The sequence below is a fragment of the Vulpes vulpes genome, chromosome 6 (genome assembly GCF_048418805.1).
Source record: "Vulpes vulpes isolate BD-2025 chromosome 6, VulVul3, whole genome shotgun sequence".
NCBI lineage: Eukaryota > Metazoa > Chordata > Mammalia > Carnivora > Canidae > Vulpes > Vulpes vulpes.
Genome location: NC_132785.1, coordinates 113,773,796 through 113,801,367, shown reverse-complemented (window position 1 = coordinate 113,801,367; position 27,572 = coordinate 113,773,796). Strand labels below are relative to the sequence as shown.

The 27,572-nt window shown below is 40.8% G+C and overlaps 2 protein-coding genes across 6 annotated transcripts in view; one reads left to right on the top strand and one right to left on the bottom strand.

The window, feature by feature from the left end:
- The window catches only part of TSHR (thyroid stimulating hormone receptor), a 152,046-nt gene extending 134,977 nt beyond the window's left edge, over window positions 1-17,069 (bottom strand). The window contains exons 1-3 of one of the 5 annotated variants that reach the window (XM_072762170.1): window positions 16,243-17,021; window positions 15,936-16,043; window positions 15,617-15,815 (exon numbers count right to left, since the gene is read on the bottom strand). Coding sequence is in view for 3 of the 5 variants with exons in the window: in XM_026018443.2 (XP_025874228.1) it covers window positions 16,243-16,412 (170 nt within the window). In the remaining 2 variants the exon portion in view is untranslated. Of the gene's footprint in view, window positions 1-15,616; window positions 15,816-15,935; window positions 16,044-16,242 lie in introns of all 5 variants that reach the window. The other 4 variants (XM_026018444.2, XM_026018443.2, XM_026018441.2 and 1 more) reach the window with 4 other exon arrangements.
- CEP128 (centrosomal protein 128) overlaps window positions 1-27,572 on the top strand; it is a 489,572-nt gene that overhangs the window by 60,122 nt on the left and 401,878 nt on the right. The window lies entirely within an intron of this gene.

Sequence of the window (27,572 nt, the reverse complement as noted above, 5' to 3'; positions counted from 1 at the left end):
ACAATATTTATTATTCTAGTCCATGAACATGGAATGTCTTTCCATTTGTTTGCGTCCTCTTTGATTTCATCAATGTTTTATAGTTTTCAGAGTGTGAGTCCTTCATCTCCTTGGTTAAGTTTATTCCTAAGTATTTTATTCTTTTTAGTACAATTGTGAATGGAATTGTTTTCTTAATTTCTCTTTCTGCCACTTTACTATTAGTGCATAGAAACGCTACCAATTTCTAGGTATTGACTTTGTATCCTGCAACTTTACTGAATTCAAGAACTATACTCAAAAAATATTTTTAAAAAAGAATGCATTTAATTTTAGGATGTAAGGGGGTACAGCCAGCACTCCTAACTGGCTCATCAACATCTGCCCTCATCGTACAACAGCAGCCCAACCTCCCATGCTGATCAGAGATGCACTTTGAGGCACCAGGCAATCAAGGAGTGTGAGTGGGGGAATCAGACGGAGATGATCATGACTACAAAAGCCACCATGGGTTCAATCCAGGAAAGGATCTAAAAATGTCCACTGGATTTTGCAACAAAGGTTGTTAGTGACTTTGGCAAGAGCCTCTCTAATTGAGTAATGGGAGCAGAAGCCAAATTGCAGTGAGTTAAAGAGTGAATGGAAATAAAGACATCAAGAGAACAACTTGAGAAAAGTCTTCATGGAAGTTCAGGTGCAAAGAAAAGGAGACAGGTAGGGAAGCAGCAGTGGTGAATGGACGAAGATGTGGGAAAAATGGAGGAATTTTGTTTTAGCAGAAAGAGACTTGAGTGTGTTTAGACAATAGTGGAAAGACAATGGGAGAGGAAAGAGAAGGAAAAAGTCAAAGTAGGGGGTGAGGAGCCAGGGAGCACAGATACAGTTGGAGGACAGTCCTCTTGCCTTGTTGGAAGAGTAGAGGATGAAAGGATGGGTGGAGATGGTTTTAAATTTTTTTTGTTGTTTTGTTTTTACAATCTGAATCTCTCAAAATCTCTATGTGATAAACCTGTGTTCCCCCAAATATTTGATAAAACATAATGTCCTATATTCTTACTCTGCTGAATGAGAAAGACTGTCCCTGAATAACCAAGATCACTTTGTACATTTGAACAATTAATTCTTTGATCTTCAAAATAGTTCTCCAAAGTAGGAGAGAGCCGTCCTATGGTTTCATTCCACAGAAAAAATGGGACACAAAAAGATTAAATGCCTTGCTTAAGTGTTCATCAATAACTTCCTTATTAAGTGGGAAATTTCCATCTTATTAATTTTTTTTTATTTTTGCAGGGGAGGGGCAGAGGGAGAAGGAGAGAGAGAACCTTAAGTAGGTTCCATGCCCAATGCAGCATGTGACACCAGGCTCGATCTCACAATGCTGAGATCACGACCTGAGCTGAAATCAAGAGTTGGATGCTTAACTGACTAAGCCACCCAGGTGCTCCCACTCCTACCCCCCATCTTCTACTTTTTGCCATGACTTTAGCTGACTTAGCTTCATTCAAGGTATTTCCCCTCCCTCTATTGCTATTGAAAATGAAGATACTGTATATGATATGAAACCATAGCCTCTTCATGCTACCCTGGGTCTTTTTGGTCATGAGATACATATTTTCTATAAAGTGCCAAGTTTCTTATGAGTAAAAGGAATTCTTCATAAATACATTAGAACTTCTCTTGTCATACAGAACTGAATCAGACAGAACCTTAATAGATTCTTTCATGCTTCGTAGAGCACATTTCAGAGCTTCTGGCTTTGTTGTTTTAGATTCCAGGGATTGAGGATGATTGTGAAATGGCAACTTGGTTATGCTACATAAGAAGGCCAGCCAAGCATTAAATAGGGGCATCTGGAGAGTTTGGAAATCCTAACAGGCTTTTCAGCCAAACTCTGACACAGAACAGATAGATTCTTACAGATTTATGGTCCCTATTGGGATGGAAACCACCCCCCCCCCACAACATCCCCAGCTAGAATTTCAGTCACTTTACCCTACTGACAATAACTCCCCAGGGATGAATATCTCTGGAAGAAGATAAGCAATCTTATAAATATTTAAAATGTGCATTTTACACAGTGGACAAGTGTTTGGTCTTAATAAAGCTGCATAATCCTCAAGCCAAACAGCTGCTGAATGGTCTCTGATGGAAGCATGTCCTCTCCAAATCAATATAATCCCCACACCAACAGTTAAATCAGACCAGGTCTCACAGGCTCTCAGACCCACTACTGCATTTGTGATACTGGTTAACTTTGATCAGGCTTTATTCTGGTAACCAGCTATTTCACAGACACGCTAGTAGCATTACCTCACATAATCCTCATAACTAACTACTCCATGATGTGGGCATAATAGATCTTACTAGTTTGTTCACCCTGTGAATTGAGGAAACAGATTCTCCCACACAGTGAGTTGGTGGAGAGCTAGAATTTGGCCACACATCTTCTATCTCCAAGTTCCAGAATGGTTTGGGAAGAAATAGCTGAGAAGTGAGCTCTAGTAAACCTCGGGTAAAGAATAATCTATTTTTTTTCATTTGACCTTTTATTTGTTCTCAGCAAATTTTCTTTATTGGCATATTGGTTAAATTGTTAAGTGAAGATATAAGATATAGAAGCCAACATTATTATAATAAATGCCATTACAAATGGGATATTGTTTGAGTTTTGTAGCTTGCCTATAACGGAGAAAAGCCTTTGCATAAGTATTGGCTCGTAAAAGGGTAAAAGAGTTCTGGATAATGAATGGCTCATGCATTGCTTTTAGTCACTTCTTTCTAGAAGTGTTGACTAAGATTGCCATGGGATCCACAAGGGATAAGTGCATGGTGTTGCTCAGCCAGCTGGCTGAAACACTCTCCTTCATAAGATGGGTACTCTCAAAACCTTTTGACATGGGAAAGAGTTTTGTAGCTCTAAGCCTCTGGGAATAACTATGGACATTTTGGCATTCCAATAGTTATATCTAAGTGTAAGGCATTTAGACATGGAGTGGGACTGCTCTCTACACCAAGATGCTGGAAATGAACCTGCTTGAAAAATCCTGAAAGTTCATAAACCTTGGCCTGTTTACATCTATTTTCCCAGCAGGGCACTTGTCTGACAGCCCACATCCCTTTTATTCAGGCAATGTGGATGAAACATGAAATCATTATGCTAAGTGAAAGGAGCCAGGCACACAGGTCACATGTATGATTACATTTATATAAAATATACAGAATAGGTATATCCATGGAGACAGAGCAGCAAGCAGATTAGGGATTTCCAGGGGGCATGGGAGGAGAGAGAATGGGGAGTGATTGGGTGATCAGTACAATCTCCTGATGGTTTGGAACTAGAGGTGATGGTTGTAGAGCACTGTGAATGTACTAAATACCACTGAATGGTACCCTGTATGAATTTCATATCAATTGAGGAAGAGGATGGGAGGGAAGGAAGAAACAGGAGGGGAAGAGACCAGATTTAGGAAGATAGCTACTATAGAATAGAAGAGAGAGCCTTGGATTTGGAGCTAGGGGACCTGAGTTTGAATACTCTCATTTATTAGCTGTGACATAAAAGATAAGAGAGATGACATTTCTGTGTCTCAGATTCCTCATCTCAAGTAGAGTCAAACAGAGATGTATGAGTCCCAAGTGAGATACCATATATGAAAACGTATTGCATGGGGCTGGACACAGAGTTGATGCAGTACATAATTAAGCTAAACAACAACATCAACAACAAGAAACCAACAGTGACAGATTTTTAAGGCAGTACAAAAACCCATTTAATTCATATTATAGCTCAAACTGTTATTATGTAATAGAAGTAACAGTTTAATAATTCTTAAGAGATAATCATGGCAAATCTAAAATACTCTAAGGAACTAGATGTTTTTGTAATTATAGTTTATTTTTCTGGCATCGAGGCATTAATTCAACCTAAAAATTAAGGTTATGGCAAATTCTTAACTCTGGGACTGTGTTTCAATTACATCAAAAGTAACTATTTCATCAACTTAAGATGCAGATTTCTGAAAGAAGAACTTCGTGAGTTCTGAAACCAGAAATCCACTGATTGAAAGGGAGGTTGGATTCTTCTAAGGAGATTTTTTCAGTGTTACCACAAAGATGATTTTCAACAACCATGGGTACAGGATGACTTATTCTGTATATGTCACCCAGTGCTGGTGCAATGGGCATGAATGAAATGGCCATGGGTGACAGGGATGGAAGCCCAAGTTAGGTTCCTTTTCATCAAATTTCATCAGGGCCTTTGTGAATGACCAAACTACCAGCAGTGGAACCCTATACTATACCGTTGATAAGGTAAATTTCCTTAAAAAGAACAGCCAGTCAATTGATGACAGTTTGATTACACTGGACTGCTTCTACCCTTCTTTCACTCAGACTCCACATACTCTGTGAGAAAATCCTGTTGGCTTTGCTTTCATCATAAATCCAAGACTCCAGCACTTCTCACCACCTTCCCTGGTAGTAAGCTTGTTGGAGCTCTTGTCATTTTTCACCTCATTAACAAATATAGGAGCCTGAGTGCTCCTAGTAAAATGTAGGTCAATTCATGCAATTTTTTTGGGTGGGGCTCAAAATCCTTAATAGCTTCTTAACTCATCAGAAAAAAATAAATATAGAACATATCCTCTTACATTTATATATTTATAGTATTTTATATTTATTATATATATGTTTATATTTGTTAATGCTTTATAATTATCTACAAAGCACAACATGCTCTGTCCCCCATAACTACTCTGATCTCATTTCCTACAACCTTCTTTGCTTCAGGCACATTTTTCTCCTTGTCACTTAAACATAGGAGCATGTTGCTCCCATGTCCCCCCAACTCTAGATTTTTGAATTTATTCAGAATTTTTTCTCCCTACCCACAGATGTCAGCCTGGCTTAGTGTTTTTGGCTTCTTTGGGTCTTTAGTCAAATGTCACTTTCTCAGCAAGGTCTTCTCTGACCATCTAACATGCAACTCCAGCCTTCCTTCTCCCTGTCCCTTCCTTTTTTTTTCTCCATTATACTTATCACCATCTGATATTCTATGTTTCATTATTAATTTTCTTTAGCTTTTTCCCCCTGCTAGAATGTAAGATCAAGGAGGTCATTTATTATATCTTTCCAATACCTAGAATAGTTCTTGCATATATTAGGTGATCAGTAAATATTGGTTAAAAAAATGAAGAAAAGAACAAACAGTAACCACAGCAAAACACCACCTGTCTAGAGTAAGATTTCCTGTCATTGCAAATCTTTGAATCATGGCCACATACTCAGAAATAATTGGAAAGGGTATTAAGAGGGAAATAGAGCAACCACAAAGCCCACTAAAGACCTCGTCACAGGAGAGCCCCTCATTTGTGCCCTCCCTTTAGATCCTTTATTTATTGTCATGTACAGATCCTTTCCCTAAAGTTAGCCTTCTAGTTTCCCAGCTCATAAGAAGATTGAAATAACAAAATATAAAGTGACAGTAGCTGGCAATAAGAAAAGACAATTTCAATCCCTCTCCGGAGTTGAGTAATTACGATAATACTCGGGTGTGGGTAAAATTAAGCTAATGCCTGCAAAAATGTCAGCCAAAAGCTTCATGTATCATATAAATACAGAGATCATGTTTTTGAAAGAAAAACTGGGATGCAGGGAGCTCTTTCCAGGTGCACAAGGGCTGTGGGAAGTTTAGTGAAAATAATGATGATAAAATATTTGAATTTCTGGAATGTTCTGATGGCAAAATATTTTAAATAGAGCTGTACTAGAAAAATCCAGGGCAGATTTACATGTCACTCTATGTAAGAGAACATTTATAAGATGCCTAAAAATCACAAGTGCCTGCTTTGGAACACCCTACATATTCTTTAGGATTCATACAGAGATAAAGCAAAGTAAGTAGAGTCTGACATCAAAATGGAACACTTTAAAATCTAATTTGTAGCTCTGAACAAATGGAACCATTTTTCCCATACTTAAAACTTCCTTCAATTATTTAATTGCAGTAATAAAAGGCAAAAGAATAATTAAGCATACCAAACCAAGTCAGGGAGAATAGAAATAGTGTTGGTAGAATGTCAGATATAAAGCATTAGACACTTGTAAAAACCTGCTTTTAAATTACTGACTTGAAGAATAGACACATTTAGTGAGTTTCTGTATGAAGAGCCTATTCATAGGATAGGCAAGTGCTAAGTATGAAAAAGTAATCATAGTAATGTATTCAGGAGAAAAAAATATCAAAGGTCAGGAAGTTTTGATTTATTTTTTAAATATATATTTTAGTGTTCTTTGTAATAAAATAAAAAGATTAAGTTATAGTTAATACCAATGTACCCTTGTCACACAAAAAAGTCAAATTATTCCAAAACATAATTTCTTAATTTTGGGGGTGGTCAAGGATACCTTTAATAATCTGAGGAAAGTTACACAATCTCTCAGCAGTGCCCTGATGTACTTGTATACAAATTTTCATTTAACTGCAGATTTCCAGGAAGACAACCATGGACCCCCAAGAAAGGCCATGAACTTCCAGTTAACAAATCTTAATCTGAAGGGTTAGTAATTAACATACTTTGTATAATAAGGAAATATTAGGGGATCCCTAGGTGGCTCAGCAGTTTGGCACCTGCCTTTGGCCCAGGGCGTGATCCTGGAGTCCCGGGATCAAGTCCCACGTCGGGCTCCCAGCATGGAGCCTGCTTCTCCCTCTGCCTGTGTCTCTGCCTCTCTCTCTCTCTCTCTCTCTCTCTCTCTCTCTGTCTATCATGAATAAATAAATAAAATCTTTAAAAAAAAGGAAATATTAAAATAATCAAATAGATCAGTTGAAAGTTAACAATTTATTAGCTCTGGAGGGAAAAACTATTTCAATTGATAAATCCAAATAAAATTCACTCATTTAACAGTATGCTTTAAGTATTATGAATTAGTTTTCTCTGTCTAGTACTTCATCAGAGATGATATAAGAAAACAGACTCATACTCCAGGACAGCCAGGGCTTGTTCATACCGGTGAAATAACTAGATATTCTGGATCCAAGTGTCTGAGATTAGGACAGAGTGGGCTTGGACTCTGCCGAGCAGGTCTGATTGTTGAATCTGAGTTCCTAAGCACACATAGCACTGCCTCTAAAAGCACCTTACTGGCCTTTTTCTGTGGCTGCCATTCTCTACACTGTCACTTGAGTTAAATTACCAGGATATTCAAATGGAGCTGCATTATCTTAAAGGCATGAGCAAATATTCTGGAACGTTATATATGAAGCCACCTGAAAAAGCTACATAATGGAAAAGAGTTCAAAATTCTCACTAATTTTTTGAAGTTAAATTTTAAAAAAATAAAATGAGAGACTTCAAAGGAATGTCCTGCTTGCTCTGGATTACTTCTTGTCTCAGATATTCTGGGGGCCCTCTTCCATTTTCCTCTTCCTTAAAGACACTAGGAAAGTTTAGGAAGCACTGGTGGAATTAATTTCTTGGAGGTGGCTGTACAAAGGAGCATCTTGAACATGGTTTTAGTAGTGTAAATGTAGGGTCAGATAGGTGGTGAGAGATGTGGAACCCCATTAGATGTCATTATAGTGTCTAAAAATCTAATGGGGCCAGGAAAAATATTAAACAAAGGCAGAATTTCATCCACCTTAACAAGGCAATAAAACTCAAGGACTTTGAAAAAGAATGAAAGAGTATGAAGAAGAACCCAATGGAATGATATAACATTGCTCTGGAGACCCTCATCCATGCATTCATTTATTGAACAAATATTTATTGGCTACCAGTCATATGCCAGGCTCTTTCTGGGCACTTGGGATACATAATTGAACAATGCAAACAACAATATCAAACCAAAACAAAATCCTTGCCCTTTGGGGAAAGACACAAATATGAAACATAAGAACAAACAAATTATGTCATATGTAAGAAGGTGCCAAGTACTACAGATCTGTTTTTTAAAGCAGGAATGCTAAATCTTATTTTTCTTTTATGTGTTTAAGATTTCATTTATTTATTTGAAAGACACTGTGTCAGAAAGAGAGAGAGAGAATGAGCTGGGGGGAGGTGTAGAGGCAGAGGGAAGCAGACTCCTTGCTGAGCAGGGAGCCCGACACAGTGCTCATCGTAGGACTCCAAGATTACGACCTGAGCCAAAGGCAGACTGAGCCATCCAGGTGCTCCAGGAGTGCTATATTTTAAATAGAATTATTATTAAAGCCTTATTGAGAAGGTAATATTTGAACAAAAACCTGAAGGAGGTGAGAGGATTAGCCATGGGGACATCTGGGAAAATAAGGTTTGAGGTACGGGGAGGAACCTAATGTGGAAAGCCTGATGAGTGTGAGGAACAGCAAGGAGGCCAATGGACTAAAAGCTGAATTATGAGTGAGAGTAGTAAGAAATGAAAAGAAAAATAAAGAAGGCCTGAACCATATAGGGCCTTTGGGGCCACTGTAATTTCTTTGATTTTTGACTTGAGATAACTAGGAAGCCTGTTGGAAGGTTCTGAGCAGAGGAGGGACATGACCTGACATACATTTTAAAATATTTCTCCGGTTGCTGTGTGAAGACTAGTCTGTGGAGGGCAAAGGTAGAAGCAGGAGGCCTGTTAGGTTGCTCGTGGAATAAACCAGAAGGGAAGACACAAGTATTGTAAGAGAGTCAAACAAATACAAAATGTGGTTGACACTACGAAGGACATTCACTACCATCTATGCGGGGATTGCAGATTTTGAGGTGATACCAAAAGACCAACCCCTGCTTAAGTCATTGACTCTCAGTTATGATGACAACAAATAAAGCCCAGAATGTTCCAACATGTCCCATGGGCCTCTGGACTCAATGGTCTATTTGTAAGACTTATTAGTAATTTATTCTCCAATTTGAGACAGCTTTGGGAGTGAAGAAAGCTATTAATTACACCTGGATAACAGGTATAAGAGGAAGCTCCTTTTAGATAGGGAAACCCTAACTATAAGGAACCTAGGAGGCCAGTGGATGGTACCGTCAAGAACTGCAGTTCATAAGCGGTGGGGGAGAGCCCAGCTTGCTCAATGAATAAAGATCTTTTAGGTTGGAAAAATTTAGAATTAAAAATGGAAATGAAAATCTAAATCGGACCCATAGTATTAATTTGCACTGAGTTTAGGAAAAGTCAGTAGGGTGCTGGGTAGCTCAGTCAATTAAGCATCTCACTCTTGATTTCAGCTCAGCTCATGATCTCAAGATGGTGAGATGTTGCTCTGAGTTAGGCTCTGTGCTCAGCAGGGAGTCTGCTGGAGATTCTCTCTCTGCCCTTCCCTCTCTCTAAAATAAATAAATCTTTTTTTAAAAAACCTCAGAACAGTCAATATATATTTGATATTTTCAGTATTTGTGTTATTTAAACTTGGCCTACTGGAATATCTAATAGATTGGCCATGCAATTTCAATTTAAAATGTATAACTGACTAATTTATTTCGACCTGTGATTTAAGTTGAAAAGGAAATTATGTTTTACTGAATTTATTTGTAAAGTGTTTACTGGAAGCTGGTAACCATTTTAGGCATTTTGTATGTAACCTAGGGGATAAAATTATGCTTCAGTGAAAAATTCTCCATTGACTAGAGCGTATTCTTTCAAGATTCTGAATCTGATTCTATGGGAGTTATTTTACAGTTCTATAGATTGTAGATAATTGATAGCAATGCAAAAGAATTTTGTCTGTAGACATGGCAAATTCTGTCCTGTCTGGTAGAGTTTCAAGTGACTCTACCCCATCCCCTGGCTATGAAAGAAGTCACTTTTGCCTCCATTAGCACATTCACTTCAATATTCCTCATCTATAATTTTTCATTTTGTAGATTCTTTTTAAGCATAATTGCAACATTTTACAATTTCTTCACTGTAGTGAGTTGAATAGTGTCCCCCCCCCCCCCATTCACATCCACCTGGACCTCAGAATATGACCTTATTCGGAAATAGCGTCTTTGTAGGTATAATTAGTTATGTAGAAGTCATCCTCCATTAGGGTGTGCCCTACACCCAATGACTGGTATCCTTGTAAGGAGAGGGGAGGACACACAGAGACACAGACACACAGAGAAGGCCATGCAAATAAAGAGACAGAGACTGGAGTCCTGCCACTACAAGCCAAGGAAAACCAAGGATGGCAATCAGTCATCAGAAGCTAAGAAGTGACAAGGAAGGATTCTTTCCTCAAACATGTCAGGGTGGCATAGCCTTGTCAGCATCTTGATTTCAGACTTTAAGCTTCCAAAACTGTGAGAGAATAAAATTCTGCTGTTTTAAGCCACTCAGTTGTGGTACTTTGTTATGGCAGCCTTAGGAAACTAAAACACTGTAGGGTTTAGAATTAAATAAATATTTTAGAGTTAAATAAATATATAAAGTTAAATAAAATCTTTGATGTGTTCAATTTATCACTGTAGGAGAATCATGATTTTACTTTTCTGTGAAAATTATCTTTTAACACCATTAACTCATTTATACCTCCTAGCAATTGAATGAGGCAGGTATTATAATTATCCTTATTTTACAGATGAAGAAACTGAAGTACAGAGCAAGTAGGTAATATTCCTGATGGGGTTCAGAACATACTGCTTCAAAACAGGACACCTTGGCATACTGAATATTTCAAGCTGGGGGAACTGGGAACTAGCAGGTGCAGACAGGACCTTGCTCTAGAGGAAGGTCCTCACATGAGGGGTGTCTTCCCTATACCCAGAGGAAACGAGCATCTTTATCTCAAAGACAAAAGGAGGATAATAGGAATTTGAAGGGTCTGAACTTATTGTGTCTCCCAGTTTTCTACACTTAGCTCATCCCCTCTTCTTGTCCTATCACATTGTTCCATGACTTCCCACTCTATCAAACCTGATGTAAAAACATTCAGGTTGAGGGATGCCTGGGTGGCTCAGCAGTTGAGCATCTGCTTTTGGCTCAAGTCATGATCCTGGGGTCCTGGGACCCAGTCCCGCATCAGACTCCCCGCAGGGAGCCTGCTTCTCCCTCTATGTCTCTGCCTCTCTCTGTATGTCCCTCATGAATAAATAAATAAAATCTTTTTAAAAATTCAAGTTTAGTCACTTCCTTGGGTCTTCATTTCCTTATAAGGACCTTTGTGTCCTCATTCCATGTCGCACAAAACTTATGTTAAATAAATTGTATGATTTTCTGTTGTTAATCTTTTTGTTGTTGTTGTTACCAGGATTTAGAAGAATAAAAGGAAAAATATTTTCCCTGTTCTATATTCCCAAAACCATGGCTAGGAAATGGTAGAGCAAGGCATTCAACCAAGATGATCTCACTTCAGAAAGAGTGCACTTTACTCTCCTGCCCCTATAAATAGCACTGGGATTCTAAAATACTTAGGATTCCTGGCACTTATAATGCTTAATTTAATAGATTTTCTAGAACTTTCTGAGTACTTGGAAAGCATATTCAAAGGCTTTAAAAGAAAATATATTAAATTTGTACTTGTGCTATTTTTTAGTAACTAATTTATTAAAATATTAAATTGTAAAATCTTCCTTGAGGTAATTATTATAATTAATTAATTTATAAATTCATAAATAAAATAGTAAACACATGGAAAACTCAAAAAAGAACTAGTCGTTACATTTATTACTTTAATGAATCAAATGTTTGTCTTTAAAACCAGTCATTACTCAATAAGTCTTTTTTTTTTTTTTTTTTTTTTTTTGGCTTAAAGGCTGCCTCCACTGACATAAGAATTCACCTTGACCTGTATTGTGTTACAAAGAAAGTAGTAACATATTTTGTTGATCATCAGTATCTTTTTTCTAAGTGAATAAATCGAACTCTTTCACTATTCAGGTTAGAATTCTTCAACACTCTTCAAATGAGCAGTTCCATCCTCTGGAGCACCATTTTCTTGCCCTCCACCTCCACACCTGAAACTCCTTCTGCCCAAATTCTACTGCTTCAGAATGTAGCTCAAAACCTACCCTGAACCCAAGTTTAAGTCCGTCCCCACCCCCATCCCTACCAAGTATAATCTCAACATATTTACAGAATGATATATTTATGTGATTATTTGATTAATAGCTTCCACACTAGATGGTAAGATCCCTGAGGACAGGGACATGTTGATGTCATTCCCCACCAAATCTAGAGCATCAGCACAGTGCCTGGAACATAGCCAATACTTGTAAATATTTGCAGGATGAAGGAAGTGATGAGCAATCTTGAGGGGATATAGCCCCTCTTTTGTGGGAAATTCCCCATTGTGTGTGTGTGTGCTATCATAGAAAGACCCAGTTCTTTACTGGTTCCACTATCGACACCAAAAGTAAAAGAGAAGGGACCTTCCTCCTCCTACTCCCCCCTAGCAGCTAGGACACAGCAAGTAACCTATGGCAGACAGATGTTCCCATCATGGATATCACTTTCTGGCTGGTGATTCAAAGTGGCAGGAACAAATTCTGGGAAACAAACAAGGGGTGGTAGAAAGGGAGGTGAGCAGGGGATGGGGGTGACTGGGTGATGGGCACTGAGGGGGGCACTTGATGGGATGAGCACTGGGTGTTAGTCTATATGTTGGCATTTGAACACCAATAAAAAAAAAAGTGGCAGGAACAGTTGAGAAATTACTGATGGCTGCACACAGACAGCAGCTACAGAACGAGGTGCCCATCACCACAGATGTCCAGTGGCTGTGGTTGTGGTGTTGTCTATGGAGTTGTTCCAACCAGATGGTTGGCTATGGCTCCAACTGCCTGCCTGCCCTGGGCCTTGGCTTACTTTGAAAGCCTGAATCTACAATGATTCTGTAAATTACATGTTATTGTTTCAGATCATTTATTCCCTCCTTAAGCTAGACAGACTGGGTTTCCTGTTACTTTCCATCAAAAACCTTGAGTCATACACACACAGAATAAAAAGGGAATAAATCATGGAGTCTAGAAGCATGAAGTGATGCCATCCTTGTAAGGCACAAAATATTGGGGTGTGTTTGGCAAGCATGTGGATGCTAAAGCTTTTCTTTAGGTTGGAAATCAAATGTTATTCAGGTTATGAACCTGATTGTGACTAAAACAGTTGTGAAATATGGGATAAATCCACATTTCCCTAAGCATGGAAAACAGGTATGGCATGAGATTGCTTTAGGTGGAATACCCACATGGCACTAAATAATATTGAATCACAATGAAAAAGTGATTCCTTTTTCTATGGTTTTCAATTTTTCTGATACCATCAAGGACAGCATGTTGAGTTGGTATCTCTTTAATATTTCTCTAACACTTATCATTCTTTCCTTTTAACAAAAGAAAGTCAGCCTCAGGCTTAGAGCATTCACAGGCAATAGTCTTGAGCTAGAATATAATTACATTTGTATTTCCAATGTATTTAGCTTTCTGGATTACCTCCTTTTTATAGCAAGTCATGCTAATTTCCCATTTATAGCCATGATATAAGCTTTCTAAATAAGTTTATTTCCATTAAAGAAGTGAGTTGCTTAAAGATACCGAGTGAGTAATAGCACAAGTGGAGCACAGATAGGGCAAAAATGCTGAAGATGGTGAGTGAATACCTTCAGTTTAGAAAACACTGGGCTGGTCCATCAGTTAGAACCACGGATGCAGAACACAAACAGTGAAAGCAAAATTCAGAACCTGAAAACAAGAATAGCCTCAACAGCTCCTTTAGAAACATTTCTGAAGGAACACAAGTGTGTGATGGACAAACCACCATTCCACGGGAGTTGGAAGGAGTTGGAGGGGGTGGAAGTAGTGATTGTCACTATCATGAACCTGAAATCAGGTAGGTCAAAGGACAAGACAAAACAAGGCAGCACGTTCTTGAAGAAGAATCCACATAAATCCAGAAAGACTGTCAAACCCCATCCTCCTCATTCAGAGAAGGGATGGTCCTCTTGTGCACACAGGTAACAAATGGCAATTCTCTGAATGAGAGTAATGGGTCCATCTTGCTACCCTTGGTATTGAGGTAATATGATCTACAATTATATGCCAACATTTAAATTTTTAGTTTTATTCTACTGGCTTCATTTAATTTCCTTTAAATCAGTAATTCTCAGAGGAATTTTTTTAAACTAACTGCATATCAAAGATTCTAGAATGTTCCACTGGAGAATAGGGATAGCAGTTCTCCCTTACTTCCTACACTCAGAACCACTGGTGTAATAAGAGTGAATCATACTCCCTTGGTGAGGGAGAGTGGAGAAGAAGATTCAGAACCACTGTTTCAGTGAGAACCGCAAACAGTGCAGCTCTCTCCCATCCATCTACCAGACCACGAGGCAAGTGTATGAGTAATGCAGAAAGGGATAATATGTTTACCTTTCAGCACCATAATACATGGATAGAAGATAAGGCTTAGGAAAAAATGCTCTCAGCACCATAATAATTTGTAAAACAGCTAGGCAGTGGTTACGCAGCATCGAGTTTCAGAAAGTGGTTACTACTCAGAACAGGTTTTTAATGACAAAGATCTGGTTTATTTCAGCAGGAAATGCCCCCTATACCCTAGATATAGTCTTCTTGTCCTCCCTCCCTTCCTCCCATCCTTTTTTTTCCTTCCCTCCGCCTTTCTGGTGTTTTCCTTCCTCCCCCAACCTCCTTTTCTTAGTTTCTACATATTTTCTCTCCTCCTTCTCTTTCTTTTCTTTTCTTTCTTTCTTCTGACCATACTGGGGAAATGCTGGGTGAGATTTGCTTTCATCTGGAACAGAGTGTTTCAGAATGCAGCTCTGTGCTATTTCAAATGTTGGCACCACAACTTACAAACTGCATGACATTGAACGAATTGCCTCACTTTTTGTGCCTCAGTTTCCCCACCTATAGAATGGGAATCGTAAAATTATCTACTCAGCTGGATTTTGTGAGGAGTCAGTGGGTGAGTTTGTGTAAGGTGCTGGGGACAGCAATAAGCACAACATAATTGCTAGCTTTACATACTTGACTTCTCTCATAAGCTTTCCTTTGTCAAAAGAGTTCCACTGCCCCCCCTCCCCGCCAAAGATTTGAAAGTCACTTTGCCACTATTGCAGGTGTCTGTGGCCACTGTCTAAATTAGCATGCCATTTCACTCATGCTTTTCATCAATTTCTCTTCCATATCTCAGAATAAATTCATTCCTCAGAACACCATCCCTCCTCTGCCCCCCCCCATTAATTTCAGGGTCACATTCTCCCCACTACTGTCTTTATCCAGTTCTTCCTCTTTGTGATTCAGTGGATCCCCTGACTTGCATCACAGACATCAGAATGCACCTGTTTGAATCCTTTCTTTTACCCAGAAGGAATCCTGGGTCCTCCCAAATAAATTATCTCACCTGATTTCACAGTTGATGAGAGAGGGATGAAGACAATGCAGGTTTCCTCCCTCCTCATCCATTGCCCTCATTGCTCTGCCTCCAATACTATCCTTTCTCCTCAACATTTGGTGGAACCATACACAGGATGACTCCACATTCCCTTCCACGGTCAGAGCCACATCTCCCTTCCATGACTTGAAGTTTTGTCAGCTTTCAAGCAGCCTCTGAAGAAGTGACATGTCTCTGGCATTTTTGCTCCTCATCACACAATGGACAATCTGAGACTAGCATAGTCATGTGTTCATTTATTCATTCAACAGGCTTTGGCATGAGCACTAACCTAGTTCCAGGCCTTGTGCTGGGTGTGAGGAATTCAGAGTTGAAAGGCAGGGCCCGGGCAGCCGGGGTGGCTCAGTGGTTTAGCTGCCTTCAGCCCAGGGCCTGATCTTGGGGACCCGGGATGGAGTCCCACGTCGGGGGCTTCCTGCATGGAACCTGCTTCTCCTTCTGCCTGTGTCTCTGTCTCTCTCTCTCTGTCTCTGTCTCCCATGAATAAATAAATAATAAACAAAATCTTAAAAAAAAAAAAAAGAAAGAAAGAAAGGCAGGACCCCTGCCTTAGAGGTCAATTCTTGAGTTGCTATTAATGTGGTTAATACCTGAAGTGAAGGCCAGATTCAGCTGGGCCTAGGCAACGTGAAGAACAGCAGCTCTTGAGGAAGGACAACTCTCACTTTCAACTTGTACCAAAGTTTTGTTACCTTTTCCTGTGTTAGGAGTAACAGGGGTGTCAGCAATCTGAAATCTGGGAAATTGAGTTTTTACTCATTACACACACACACACACACACACACACACACACACACACCCCTTTGGCCTACTCTCAAGCTCGTTTGGTGCACTTCTGTCCACCTTTGCGGCTGCCCTTGCCTCCGGATCCTACCCTCTCCTCCCCCAGGTACTCACAGAGTCTGCGTGCTGGGTGGTAGGGTGGGGATGCGGTGGATATCCTTGCAGGTGACCCTGAAGTCATCCTCCTGGTGGCACTCACAGCGGGGAGAAGGACACCCCTTCCCCCCCAGGCTCCTGGGCAGGGCGAGAAGCAGCGCCAGCTGCAGCAGGGGCGGCGGCCTCATCTTCCAAGGGTCCCGAGGCTATTTCTTCATCCTCCACGGTGGTCTGGGCCCCTCTGCGCCTGGTTCCCGCAGACTGAAGGGCAGAGGGAGCGTGGGAGGGGGGAGCGCGCTCGCCGGGGCTCGGACTCCAGCACCCAAGAGCAGGCTGGAGAGCGCAAAGAAGTGGCTCTTGAGTGTTCGGTTTCCCTGGGCAACTCTCCGCCCAAACAAGCCTAATTGCTTCACGCTCCGTGCCCCAGCCACGCAGCCCGCTCCGTCGGTTCCCTGAGCCTCAACGCCAGTCCGGGCTGTCCCTTCTGCTTTGCAACCTGCGCCGCGCGCTCCTGCCAGGACTGCCCTGCAGAGCCTAGTTCGGACCCAGCGATCCGCCTCCTCCCGCGGCCCGGACCACCTGCACGCACGGCAGACGGAGCAAGTCCCCGCGGCTGGGCTGTCCCCGGGCGGACGGGGGGCGGGGGGGGGGGGGTCCTGCAGAACTGCAGCTTCTCCCGGCCTCAGAAGCCTCAGAAGTGGGGCTGGAGGCGGGAGGCGGGCCAGCCGGAGTGCGGCCGCGGACCTCAGCGTGCGCCCGGGCCGCTCCTCGTCGCCCGCGGACCTCAGCGCGCACCCGGGGCGCGGGGCGCCAGCCGCCGCCGGCACAGAGACCCTGCGGGGCTCGCGGGGCAGCCTCGGACTCGGGAGCTGCGCTCTGGGGCCACCTGCTGGGCCGAGGCGCGAACTGCAGGACGCCTCGGCGCTTGACCGCGACGCCCAACCCCGCTTGCCCCGCAGCCCGGGTGGCTCAGCCGCTTAGCGCCGCCTTCAGCCCAGGGCCTGATCCTGGGCACTCGGGATCGAGTCCCACGTCGGGACTGGTCCCACGTCGATTCTGGTCTGGTCGGCCCGGGAGTTTTACTGAGCCACATTCTGCCCCCACCTCGCCCCCCCACCCCGAGGATGGCATGGCACACTATCATCCACTTATCAATCTTCGCGCAGTAGCCAAAAAGATAACTTAAAAGAATAAACCAGGGGGGATCCCCGGGTGGCTCAGCGGTTCAACCCAGGGCCTGATCCTGGAGACCCGGGATCGAGTCCTACTTGGGCTCCCTGCATGGAGCCTGCTTCTCCCTCTGCCTGTGTCTCTGCCCCCGCCCCACCCCTCTTGTCTTTCATGAATGAGTAAATAAATAAATAAATAAATAAATAAATAAATAAAAATCTTTAAAAGAGTAAATCAGATTGTCCCAATTTTCCTCTTCGAGGTCTTTGGTTGCTTACTAATTCTCCTTGGAGTAAAGAGAGGCTCAGCTCCTCACATACTGCATGATTCCGTTTATATGCTCTTCTGGGACAGGGACGAGAGATGGAAATCCGAATAACGATTAGACCTTGATCAGAAAAAAGACAGGAAAGAACTCATAGGGATTATGGGAATGCTCTAGATCTTAGACTCTAGGTTAAGGGGATATATACACATATTGTATATGTGTATAAAATGTATATAGGCTTTTATTAATGATCACCCCCAAATGGAAACAAGCCCAAATTCCATTGACTATGTAATGGATGACAGTGATACACCCATACAAAGGAATACTCCTTTTTTTAAAAAAATTATTTCCTTTTTTTTTTTTTTTTTTTTTTTTTTTTAGGAGAAAATGTATGTAAACTCTTTAACCTAACTAGTAAGGCCCTACGGTTGAGGCTGGTAAACTTTTTCTGTAAAGAACCATATAGTAAATATTTTCAGGCTTTGTGGGCCACATAGGATCTTTGTCACGTTGTCTCCTCCTTCCTCTCTCTCTCTCTCTATTTTTTTTTGCACAAGCCTCTACAAATATAAAAGTCATTCTTAGCTTATATAGGCTGTACCAAAACAGGCATGGGGCAGAATTTGACCTGGAGGCTAAAGTTTGCGGATTTCAACCATTCAAGGTCCAGCCAGTCCCTACCATCACGTTGCTGGACCTGGAACAAGATTTTATTATATATATTATATATATTTTTTAACCTCTAGGATTTGTTGTCTCTGGAAATCTATGCTGGAACAATCTACCCTTAGATCTTCACATTACTCAAATCTTGCTTTAAATATCCCTGCCTCAGAAAGGTGTCTTCTGAAAATCCTGTCTAGTGACTCCCCCCATCATATCACCTCATTTCATTGTCACCAAACCACTTATCACTGGTTATTGTTATTGCTTAGTTTACTCATTTATTGCCTGTCTCTTTCTGATGTCCCATCCTCATCCAAATAGAAGCTCTAGGTGTGCTAACCAGAAATGAAAGAAAAAAAGACACACAGGACCCATTTCAGGTATGAGAGAGTTAACATTAGAACATAGTATACAGCTATGAAGAGGATGACAAGAGAATATTATGGACATATTTATGCCAATAATTTAAAACATTAATGTTCTCAAAGAAGCAGCTTTTTGTCCATAGATTCTATATTGTTTTTTCCATGCTCTATTTCATTGATACATGCTCTGATCTTTATTGGTTTTCTTTTCTTTCTTTCCCTTTTATCTTTTGCTATTTTTTTGGGGGGGGGCATCCATTAGGTTGGATTTGTCCTAGTTTATTTTCTCTTTTCTTTTTTTTTTTTAATTAATTTTTATTGGTGTTCAATTTACCAACATACAGAAAAACACCCAGTGCTCATCCCGTCAAGTGTCCACCTCAGTGCCCGTCACCCATTCCCCTCCAACACCCGCCCTCCTCCCCTTCCACCACCCCTAGTTCGTTTCCCCGAGTTAGGAGTCTTTATGTTCTGTCTCCCTTCCTGATATTTCCCAACATTTCTTTTCCCTTCCTTTATATTCCCTTTCACTATTATTCATATTCCCCAAATGAATGAGAACATACACTGTTTGTCCTTCTCCGATTGACTTATTTCACTCAGCATAATACCCTCCAGTTCCATCCACGTTGAAGCAAATGGTGGGTATTTGTCGTTTCTAATTGCTGAGTAATATTCCATTGTATACATAAACCACATCTTCTTTATCCATTCATCTTTCGATGGACACCGAGGCTCCTTCCACAGTTTGGCTATTGTGGCCATTGCTGATAGAAACATCGGGGTGCAGGTGTCCCGACGTTTCATTGCATCTGAATCTTTGGGGTAAATCCCCAACAGTGCAATTGCTGGGTCGTAGGTCAGGTCTATTTTTAACTCTTTGAGGAACCTCCACACAGTTTTCCAGAGTGGCTGCACCAGTTCACCTTCCCACCAGCAGTGTAAGAGGGTTCCCTTTTCTCCGCATCCTCTCCAACATTTGTGGTTTCCTGCCTTGTTAATTTTCCCCATTCTCACTGGTGTGAGGTGGTATCTCATTGTGGTTTTGATTTGTATTTCCCTGATGGCAAGTGATGCAGAGCATTTTCTCATGTGCATATTGGCCATGTCCATGTCTTCCTCTGTGAGATTTCTCTTCATGTCTTTTGCCCATTTCATGATTGGATTGTTTGTTTCTTTGGTGTTGAGTTTAATAAGTTCTTTATAGATTTTGGAAACTAGCCCTTTATCTGATATGTCATTTGCAAATATCTTCTCCCATTCTGTAGGTTGTCTTTTAGTTTTGTTGACTGTATCCTTTGCTGTGCAAAAGCTTCTTATCTTGATGAAGTCCCAATAGTTCATTTTTGCTTTTGTTTCTTTTGCCTTTGTGGATGTATCTTGCAAGAAGTTACTGTGGCCGAGTTCAAAGAGGGTGTTGCCTGTGTTCTCTTCTATGATTTTGATGGACTCTTGTCTCACATTTAGATCTCTCATCCATTTTGAGTTTATCTTTGTGTATGGTGAAAGAGAGTGGTCCAGTTTCATTCTTCTGCATGTGGATGTCCAATTTTCCCAGCACCATTTATTGAAGAGACTGTCTTTCTTCCAATGGATAGTCTTTCCTCCTTTATCGAATATTAGTTGACCATAAAGTTCAGGGTCCACTTCTGGGTTCTCTATTCTGTTCCATTGATCTATGTGTCTGTTTTGTGCCAGTACCACACTGTCTTGATGACCACAGCTTTGTAGTACAACCTGAAATCTGGCATTGTGATGCCCCCAGCTATGGTTTTCTTTTTTAAAATTCCCCTGGCTATTTGGGGTCTTTTCTGATTCCACACAAATTTTAAAATAATTTGTTCTAACTCTCTGAAGAACGTCCAAGGTAGAGCTGGTTTGGAGGTTACATATTCTTTCAGTTCCTGCCTGTCTTGGAAGCTCTTTATCTCTCCTTCCATTTTGAATGAAAGCCTTGCTGGATAAAGTATTCTTGGTTGCATGTTCTTCTCATTTAGGACCCTGAATATATCCTGCCAGCCCTTTCTGGCCTGCCAGGTCTCTGTGGAGAGGTCTGCTGTTACCCTAATATTCCTCCCCATAAAAGTCAGGGACTTTTTTTCTCTTGCTGCTTTAAGGATCTTCTCCTTATCTTTGGAATTTGCAAGCTTCACTATTAAATGTCGAGGTGTTGAACGGTTTTTGTTGATTTTAGGGGGGGATCTCTCTATTTCCTGGATCTGAATGCCTGTTTCCCTTCCCAGATTAGTAAAGTTTTCAGCTAGGATTTGTTCAAATACATATTCTGGCCCTCTGTCCCTTTCCGCGCCCTCAGGAACCCCAATTAAACGTAGGTTTTTCTTCCTCAGGCTGTCATTTATTTCCCTTAATCTATCCTCATGATCTTTTAATTGCTTGTCTCTTTTTTCCTCAGTTTCCCTCTTTGCCATCAACTTGTCTTCTATGTCACTCACTCGTTCTTCCACCTCGTTAACCCTCGTCGTTAGGACTTCTAGCTTGGATTGCATCTCATTTAATTGATTTTTAATTTTTGCCTGATTGGATCTCAATTCTGCAGTCATGAAGTCTCTTGAGTCCTTTATGGTTTTTTCTAGAGCCACCAGTAGCTGTAAAATAGTGCTTCTGAATTGGCTTTCTGACATTGAATTGTAATCCAGATTTTGTAACTCTGTGGGAGAGAGAACTGTTTCTGATTCTTTCTTTTGAGGTGAGGTTTTCCTTCTAGTCATTTTGCTCAGTGCAGAGTGGCCAAAAACAAGTTGTATTGGGAAAAGGAGAAAAAGAGAGAGAAGGAAAGAAAAGAGAAAAAGAAAAAAGAGAAAGAAGAAAAAATAGGGGAAAAAGAAGAAAAAGAAAGAAAGGAGAAAAAAGAAAAAAAGGGGGGGGTGGGGGAAGCAATCAGAAATCAAGAAGAGAGAAAAAAAAAGCACAAAACAAAACAAAAAAAAAAAACAAAAACAAAAACAAAAAAACAAAAAACAAAAAAAACCACGGGGGAGTATCTTCCGATTCTGTGTACTTTAAGTCCCTTGACTTCCCTTGGAACTGGTCCGTCTCCTTGGTCTTCTGGGGGAGGGGCCTGCTGTGCTGATTCTCAGGTGTTAGCACTTGGGGGAGCTGCTCTGCCCCTGCCTGGTGCAGGGCTCGGTGGGGGCTGTTCACCCCGTGAGGCCCCGGGAGGAAGCCACAGTGGCGGGGGCAGCTCTGGGACCCTGAAGTCAGCTCCCGCAGTAGCTCCGGGGCTCTCCGGCTGCAGGGCCTGGAGGCTCCCAGGCGGGGCCGCTGATCTGCTCAGTTCCAGGCAGGAGCGTCCTCGCTGTCCTGGGCCCTCCCGGCCTCTGCCTGTCCCGGGGGGAGGCCGGATCCTGGGCTGTGTCCCGGCGCCCTGTGCTCCGGCGCCTGCGCTGTTGGATTCGCGCTCCCGGCGGTGCAGCCTCCTCCGCGGAGCCGCCGCCCGAGCCCCTCCGAGCTGTTCCCGGAGCCGCGCCGCCCCCTCCGCGGAGCTTCTTCCTCCGCCCGAGCCGCCGCTGCCGAGCTGTTCCCGGAGCCGCGCCGCCCCCTCCGCGGAGCTTCTTCCTCCGCCCGAGCCGCCGCCGCTGAGCTGTTCCCGGAGCCGCGCAGCCCCCTCCGCGGAGCTGCCGCCCGAGCCCCTCCGAGCTGCTCCGGGTCCCGCCGAGCGCTGCAGCCCTTAGGGAGCTCGGCGCACTCTCCGGGGCGCAGTTCCTCTGTCACTGTCCCCGGGAGCCCGAGGGCATCCCCGCCTTTCTGGGGATCCTGCTCCAATTCCCCGGGAGGCCTTTCCCCCGGGAAGGTCGGTGCAGCTCCTGCTCCTCCGGGACGGGGCTCTCCTGTCCTGGGGACACTCGCCCCGGCCTCAGCCCGGCTCCTCGCGGGGCCCCTCCCCCTTGGAGGCCTTTTGTTCCTTTATTTCTTTTTCCCCGTCTTCCTACCTTGATAGAAGCGCGAACTCTTCTCCCTGTAGCGTTCCGGCTGGTCTCTCTTTAAATCTCAGGCCGAATTCGTAGATTTTCAGGATGATTGGATGGTTTTCTAGGTAATTTGTTGAGGACAGGTGACCTGGAGACCCTGCTCTGCCGCCATCTTGCCCCTCCCCCCTCTTTTCTCTTTTCTTTTCTTTAAGGTAGGCTCCACACCCAGCATGAAACCCAAACAGGGTTTGAACTCATGACCCTGAGATCAAGACCTGAGCTGAGATCAAGAGTCAGATGCTTAATAGACTGAGACACTTAGATGCCCCTGTCCTTCTTAATTTCTTAATTTGAAAGCTGAAGGTATTGATTTGAGACTTTTTTCTTTGATAATATTAAGGATATATTGTGCTATATATTTTCCCTATAAGTACTACTTTAGCGATATCTCATAAATGTTGATATCTTGTAAATTTATTTTCCTTCAGCTTAAAACACTTTCTAATTTTTAAAAATCTCTTCTTTGATTCATGGGTTATTTAGAAGTGTGTGAGTTTCCAAATATTTGGGGATTTTCCAGATGTTGTTCTGTTATTGATTTCTAAAAATGTTCCACTTAGAGAAAAAATATAGTTTTTATGACTTGAAAACGTTTAAATTTAGTGACACTTGTGACTCAGAATGTGGTCTATTTTGATCAAGTGATCAATATACATTTAGAAAAAAATGTATCCTGCTGTTGTCAAAGCATGCATTCTGTAAATGTCAATAGGTCAAATTGTTGATAATGTTCAAGTCTTAGTTATTTTTTATGATTTATCTACTTATTATGTCAATTATGAAATGTGGGTACTGAAATTTTTTTTTACTACATTGAGGATTTTTCTTTTTTTCCATTGCATTTGTCAGTTCTTGCTTCATGTATTTTCACATTCTGTTCACAGGTATATAGATGTTTAGAACTCTGTTATTTTCTTGGTAAATTGATGCCTTGTCATTATTAACATTGTTAACATTATGGACTTCTTTATTTTTTGTGATATCCTTTGTTCTTTAATCTACTTATTGATAGAGTCAATCCACCCTTCTTTTGCTTATCATTACCATGCTATTGTTTTTCTATATTTTTATTTTAACTTCTTTTTTAAAAAGATTTTACTTATTTATTTGAGAGCATTGGCACAAGCAGGGGAAGGGGGAGGACGAGGAGGAGAAAGAGGAGGATGGGCAGAGGGAGAAAGAGAAGCAGACTCCCCACTGAGCAGGAAGCCCTGAGCAGAGCTCCATCCCAGGACCTTGAGGTCATGACCTGAGCCAAAGGCAGCTACTTAACCAACTAAGTCGTGCAGGCATCCCTATTTTAACCTCTCTACGTCTTTATATTTGAAATGCATTTCTTACATATACCATAGAGTTAGGTTTGCTTTCAATCTGACAATCTCTACCTTTTATTTTGTATAGATCATTTCCATATGATATCATAACTGATAATAAGTTTAGGTCCATATTCTTGCTATTAGTTTTCTATTTGTCCCACTTCTTTGTTTGTTTGAATCTTTTTCTCCTTTTCTTTTAAAATCTCCTTTTGGATTAGTTCAAAACTTTCATCATTCCACTTTATCTTTATTGACTTAGCTATAACTCTTTGGTTATCATAGCAGCTGTTTTAGGGTTTATAGTATACATTTTAAGTTATTATAGTCTACCTTCAATTGATATTACACCACTTTTTGTATGATCTAAGAACTTGACTTCCATTTATGCTTCTGCCCTGCATTTTACCTACACATAAATTACGAGCCCCATAATACATTATTATTTGTTAAGATAGCCAATTACCTTTTCAAGGAATTTAAATACTAAAAGACTTTCATTAACATTTCTTGCAGTACAGATCTGCTGGATATGAATGATTTCAGCTTTTGTGTGTCTGAAAAAGTATTAATCTTGCCTTCTTTTTAAAAGTACATCATTGCTACTTAATCAAAGATTTCATTTTCAGGATTTAAAAAATATTGTTCCATTGTTTAGTTTCTTGCATGGTTTCCAATGATGAATTTTTGTCATAATTTTCTTTGTTCTTTCGTAACACAATTTTTTTCTTCTCCCTCAGCCTGCTTTTAAGACTTACTTTACTGCTGGTTGATTACCATGTACCTTGGTGTATTTTTCTTCATATTTCTTGTGCAGTATTTTGAGGTTCTTGGATTTGTGTATTTAAAGTTTTCATGAAACTTGGAAATTTTTTAGCAATTATTTCTATTTTTTTCTATCCCCTTATCTCTCTCCACTCTTTTGAGTATTGATTATTACACTTATATTGGGTTGCTTAAAGTTGTTTTACAAAGAGCTCATTGATATTTTTTCATTTTTTTCAAAAGAAAATTTCTTTTTCTGTTTTTCACTTTCCATAGTTTCTTTTCCTATATCTTCAAAATCTTTTTTTCCCTGAAATATTTGACATGCCACTAATCCAATCAGTACAAACTTCATCTTAGGTAACATTTTCATATCTATAATTTCAAGTTAAGCCTTTTTCATGTTTTCCCTGTCTCTATGTAACTTCTTGAACATATAAACACTATTTTGATGTCTGTATTTGTTTATGTTGTAACAAAGTATCACAAGCTTGATGGCTTAAAACAGCAGAAAAATAATTCCCTCCTAGTTTTGGAGGGTAGGAGTCCAAAATCAAGATGAGGTCTGGTAAATGCTCTATGTGAAGGCTCTAGGGGAGGATGCTTCCTTACCTCTTCCAGCTTCTGATGGTTGCCAACGATTCTTGATGTCTCTTGGCTTCCATCACTCCAATCTCTCCTCTGTCATCACAAGATGCTCTCTCTGCATGTCTCTATGACCAGAATTCCTTCATCATATAAAGACATCAGTCATTGGATTAGGGTGAACCCCAAATGATTTTTACTCAATTCAACTTGATTGTCTACAAAGACTCTATTTCTAAATAAGGTCACATTCACAAGTACCAGGTATTAAAACTTCAAGACATCTTTCTGGGGGAGACAATTCCACCCACAAAAATGTTCTTGTTTGGTAATTTTAACATTTTTGTTAGTTCTGGGTCAGTTTAGATTAGTTTATCTTTCTTCTTAAAAAGGGTTGCATTTTCCTTTTGGGTGTGCTTGATAATCTTTGTTTGGATGGTAGGTATTGTAAATTTTACTCCTTTTGGTGCTGGACTATTTGCCCACATATAAATATTCTTAATATTTGTTACCAGATATGGTTATATTACTTGGAAACAGTTTGATTTTTTTAGGTGGGACCAGAGTAGCATTTGATCTATCGCTAGATATTCCCCATTCCTTAGCCAAGACTTTTCTTTCTAATGGTCCGTGAATAGTGAACCGTGTCAGTCCAGCTGTTGGGAATAGTCACTATTCCTGCTCCTGTGTGACAGACAGGTACTTTCCCCTCCAATCCTGTTAGATGCTTCTTTCTCTAGCTTCAGTTTCTTCACATGCATATGAAGATGTTTACCTTGCAGAATACTCCATGGAGATCCTTCGTAGTTCTCTGGAGTTTTCTCTCTATGTAGCTCTCTTCTCTCCAGTTTCTGTCGTGCAGACTCCAGTTACATTGGGCTTTCCAGATTCTCAGCTCTATTTCCTTCATTCCGAGCATGCACTGGACTCTGCCTGGCTTCCTTTTCCTGACGCCATAGCCTGGAAATTCAAGGCAGTAAGTTCTGTCAATTCTAAGGCTAATCTTATTTGTTTCCTGTCTCTCAGGGATCATTACCCTTTTTTGTCTGATGTTTACTGTTTTAAAAAGCATTACTTCATATATTTTACCTGCTTTTTGTTTGTTTGTTTGATTCTGGTGGGAGGGTATATCTGGTTTCTACGACTCCATCTTTGCTAGGAATAGAAGTGGTATGCTGAGATTTGTAACTTTTTTTTTTTTTATCTGTAACATTTTAATCAGGATTTAGACTGCATGAAATTGGCTTGGTGGCAATTATAATGGAGGTAAAATTTCCTATGCCTACTGGTTTCAATCCAGTAAATAGGAACAAGCCTCAGCATAAACATGTTCTAATAGCCTGCTCAACAAATTGCTATGATAATCAATGAAGCAATTTTCTTGCTTTAGCATAAGTTTTATACTAGGGCAAATGAACACATGAAATGAGAAGATGAATCACTTTAAGAGAAAAGTTGTTAGCATTCAGATCCATTAAAAACACACAAAAAATCCTTTTAGATATAGCAGATGAATAACTATAGAACATAACGCATTTTTTTTTTTTTTTTTTTTTTGTAGAAGAACCATTAACATGGTCCAAATATCAGAAAGGAGTGTTTGGTGTAAATGCCTTTTTTTTTTTCTTTTTTCTTTTTTTTTTCTTTTTCCAACCTTTTACTTCCAGCCTATTGCTGACTTTATTTATTTATTTTTTAATAATAAATTTATTTTTTTATTGGTGTTCAATTTGCCAGCATACAGAATAACATCCAGTGCTCATCCCGTCAAGTGCCCCCCTCAGTGCCCGTCACCCATTCACTCCCACCCCCCGCCCTCCTCCCTTCCACCACCCCTAGTTCATTTCCCAGAGTTAGGAGTCTTTATGTTCTTTCTCCCTCTCTGATATTTCCTACCCATTTATTCTCCCTTCCCTTATATTCCCTTTCACTATTATTTATATTCCCCAAATGAATGAGAACATATAATGTTTGTCCTTCTCTGATTGACTTATTTCACTCAGCATAATACCCTCCAGTTCCATCCACGTTGAAGCAAATGGTGGGTATTTGTCATTTCTAATGGCTGAGTAATATTCCATTGTATACACAAACCACATCTTCTTTATCCATTCATCTTTCGATGGACACGGAGGCTCCTTCCAAAGTTTGGCTATTGTGGACATTGCTGCTAGAAACATCGGGGTGCAGGTGTCCCGGCGTTTCATTACATCTGTATCTTTGA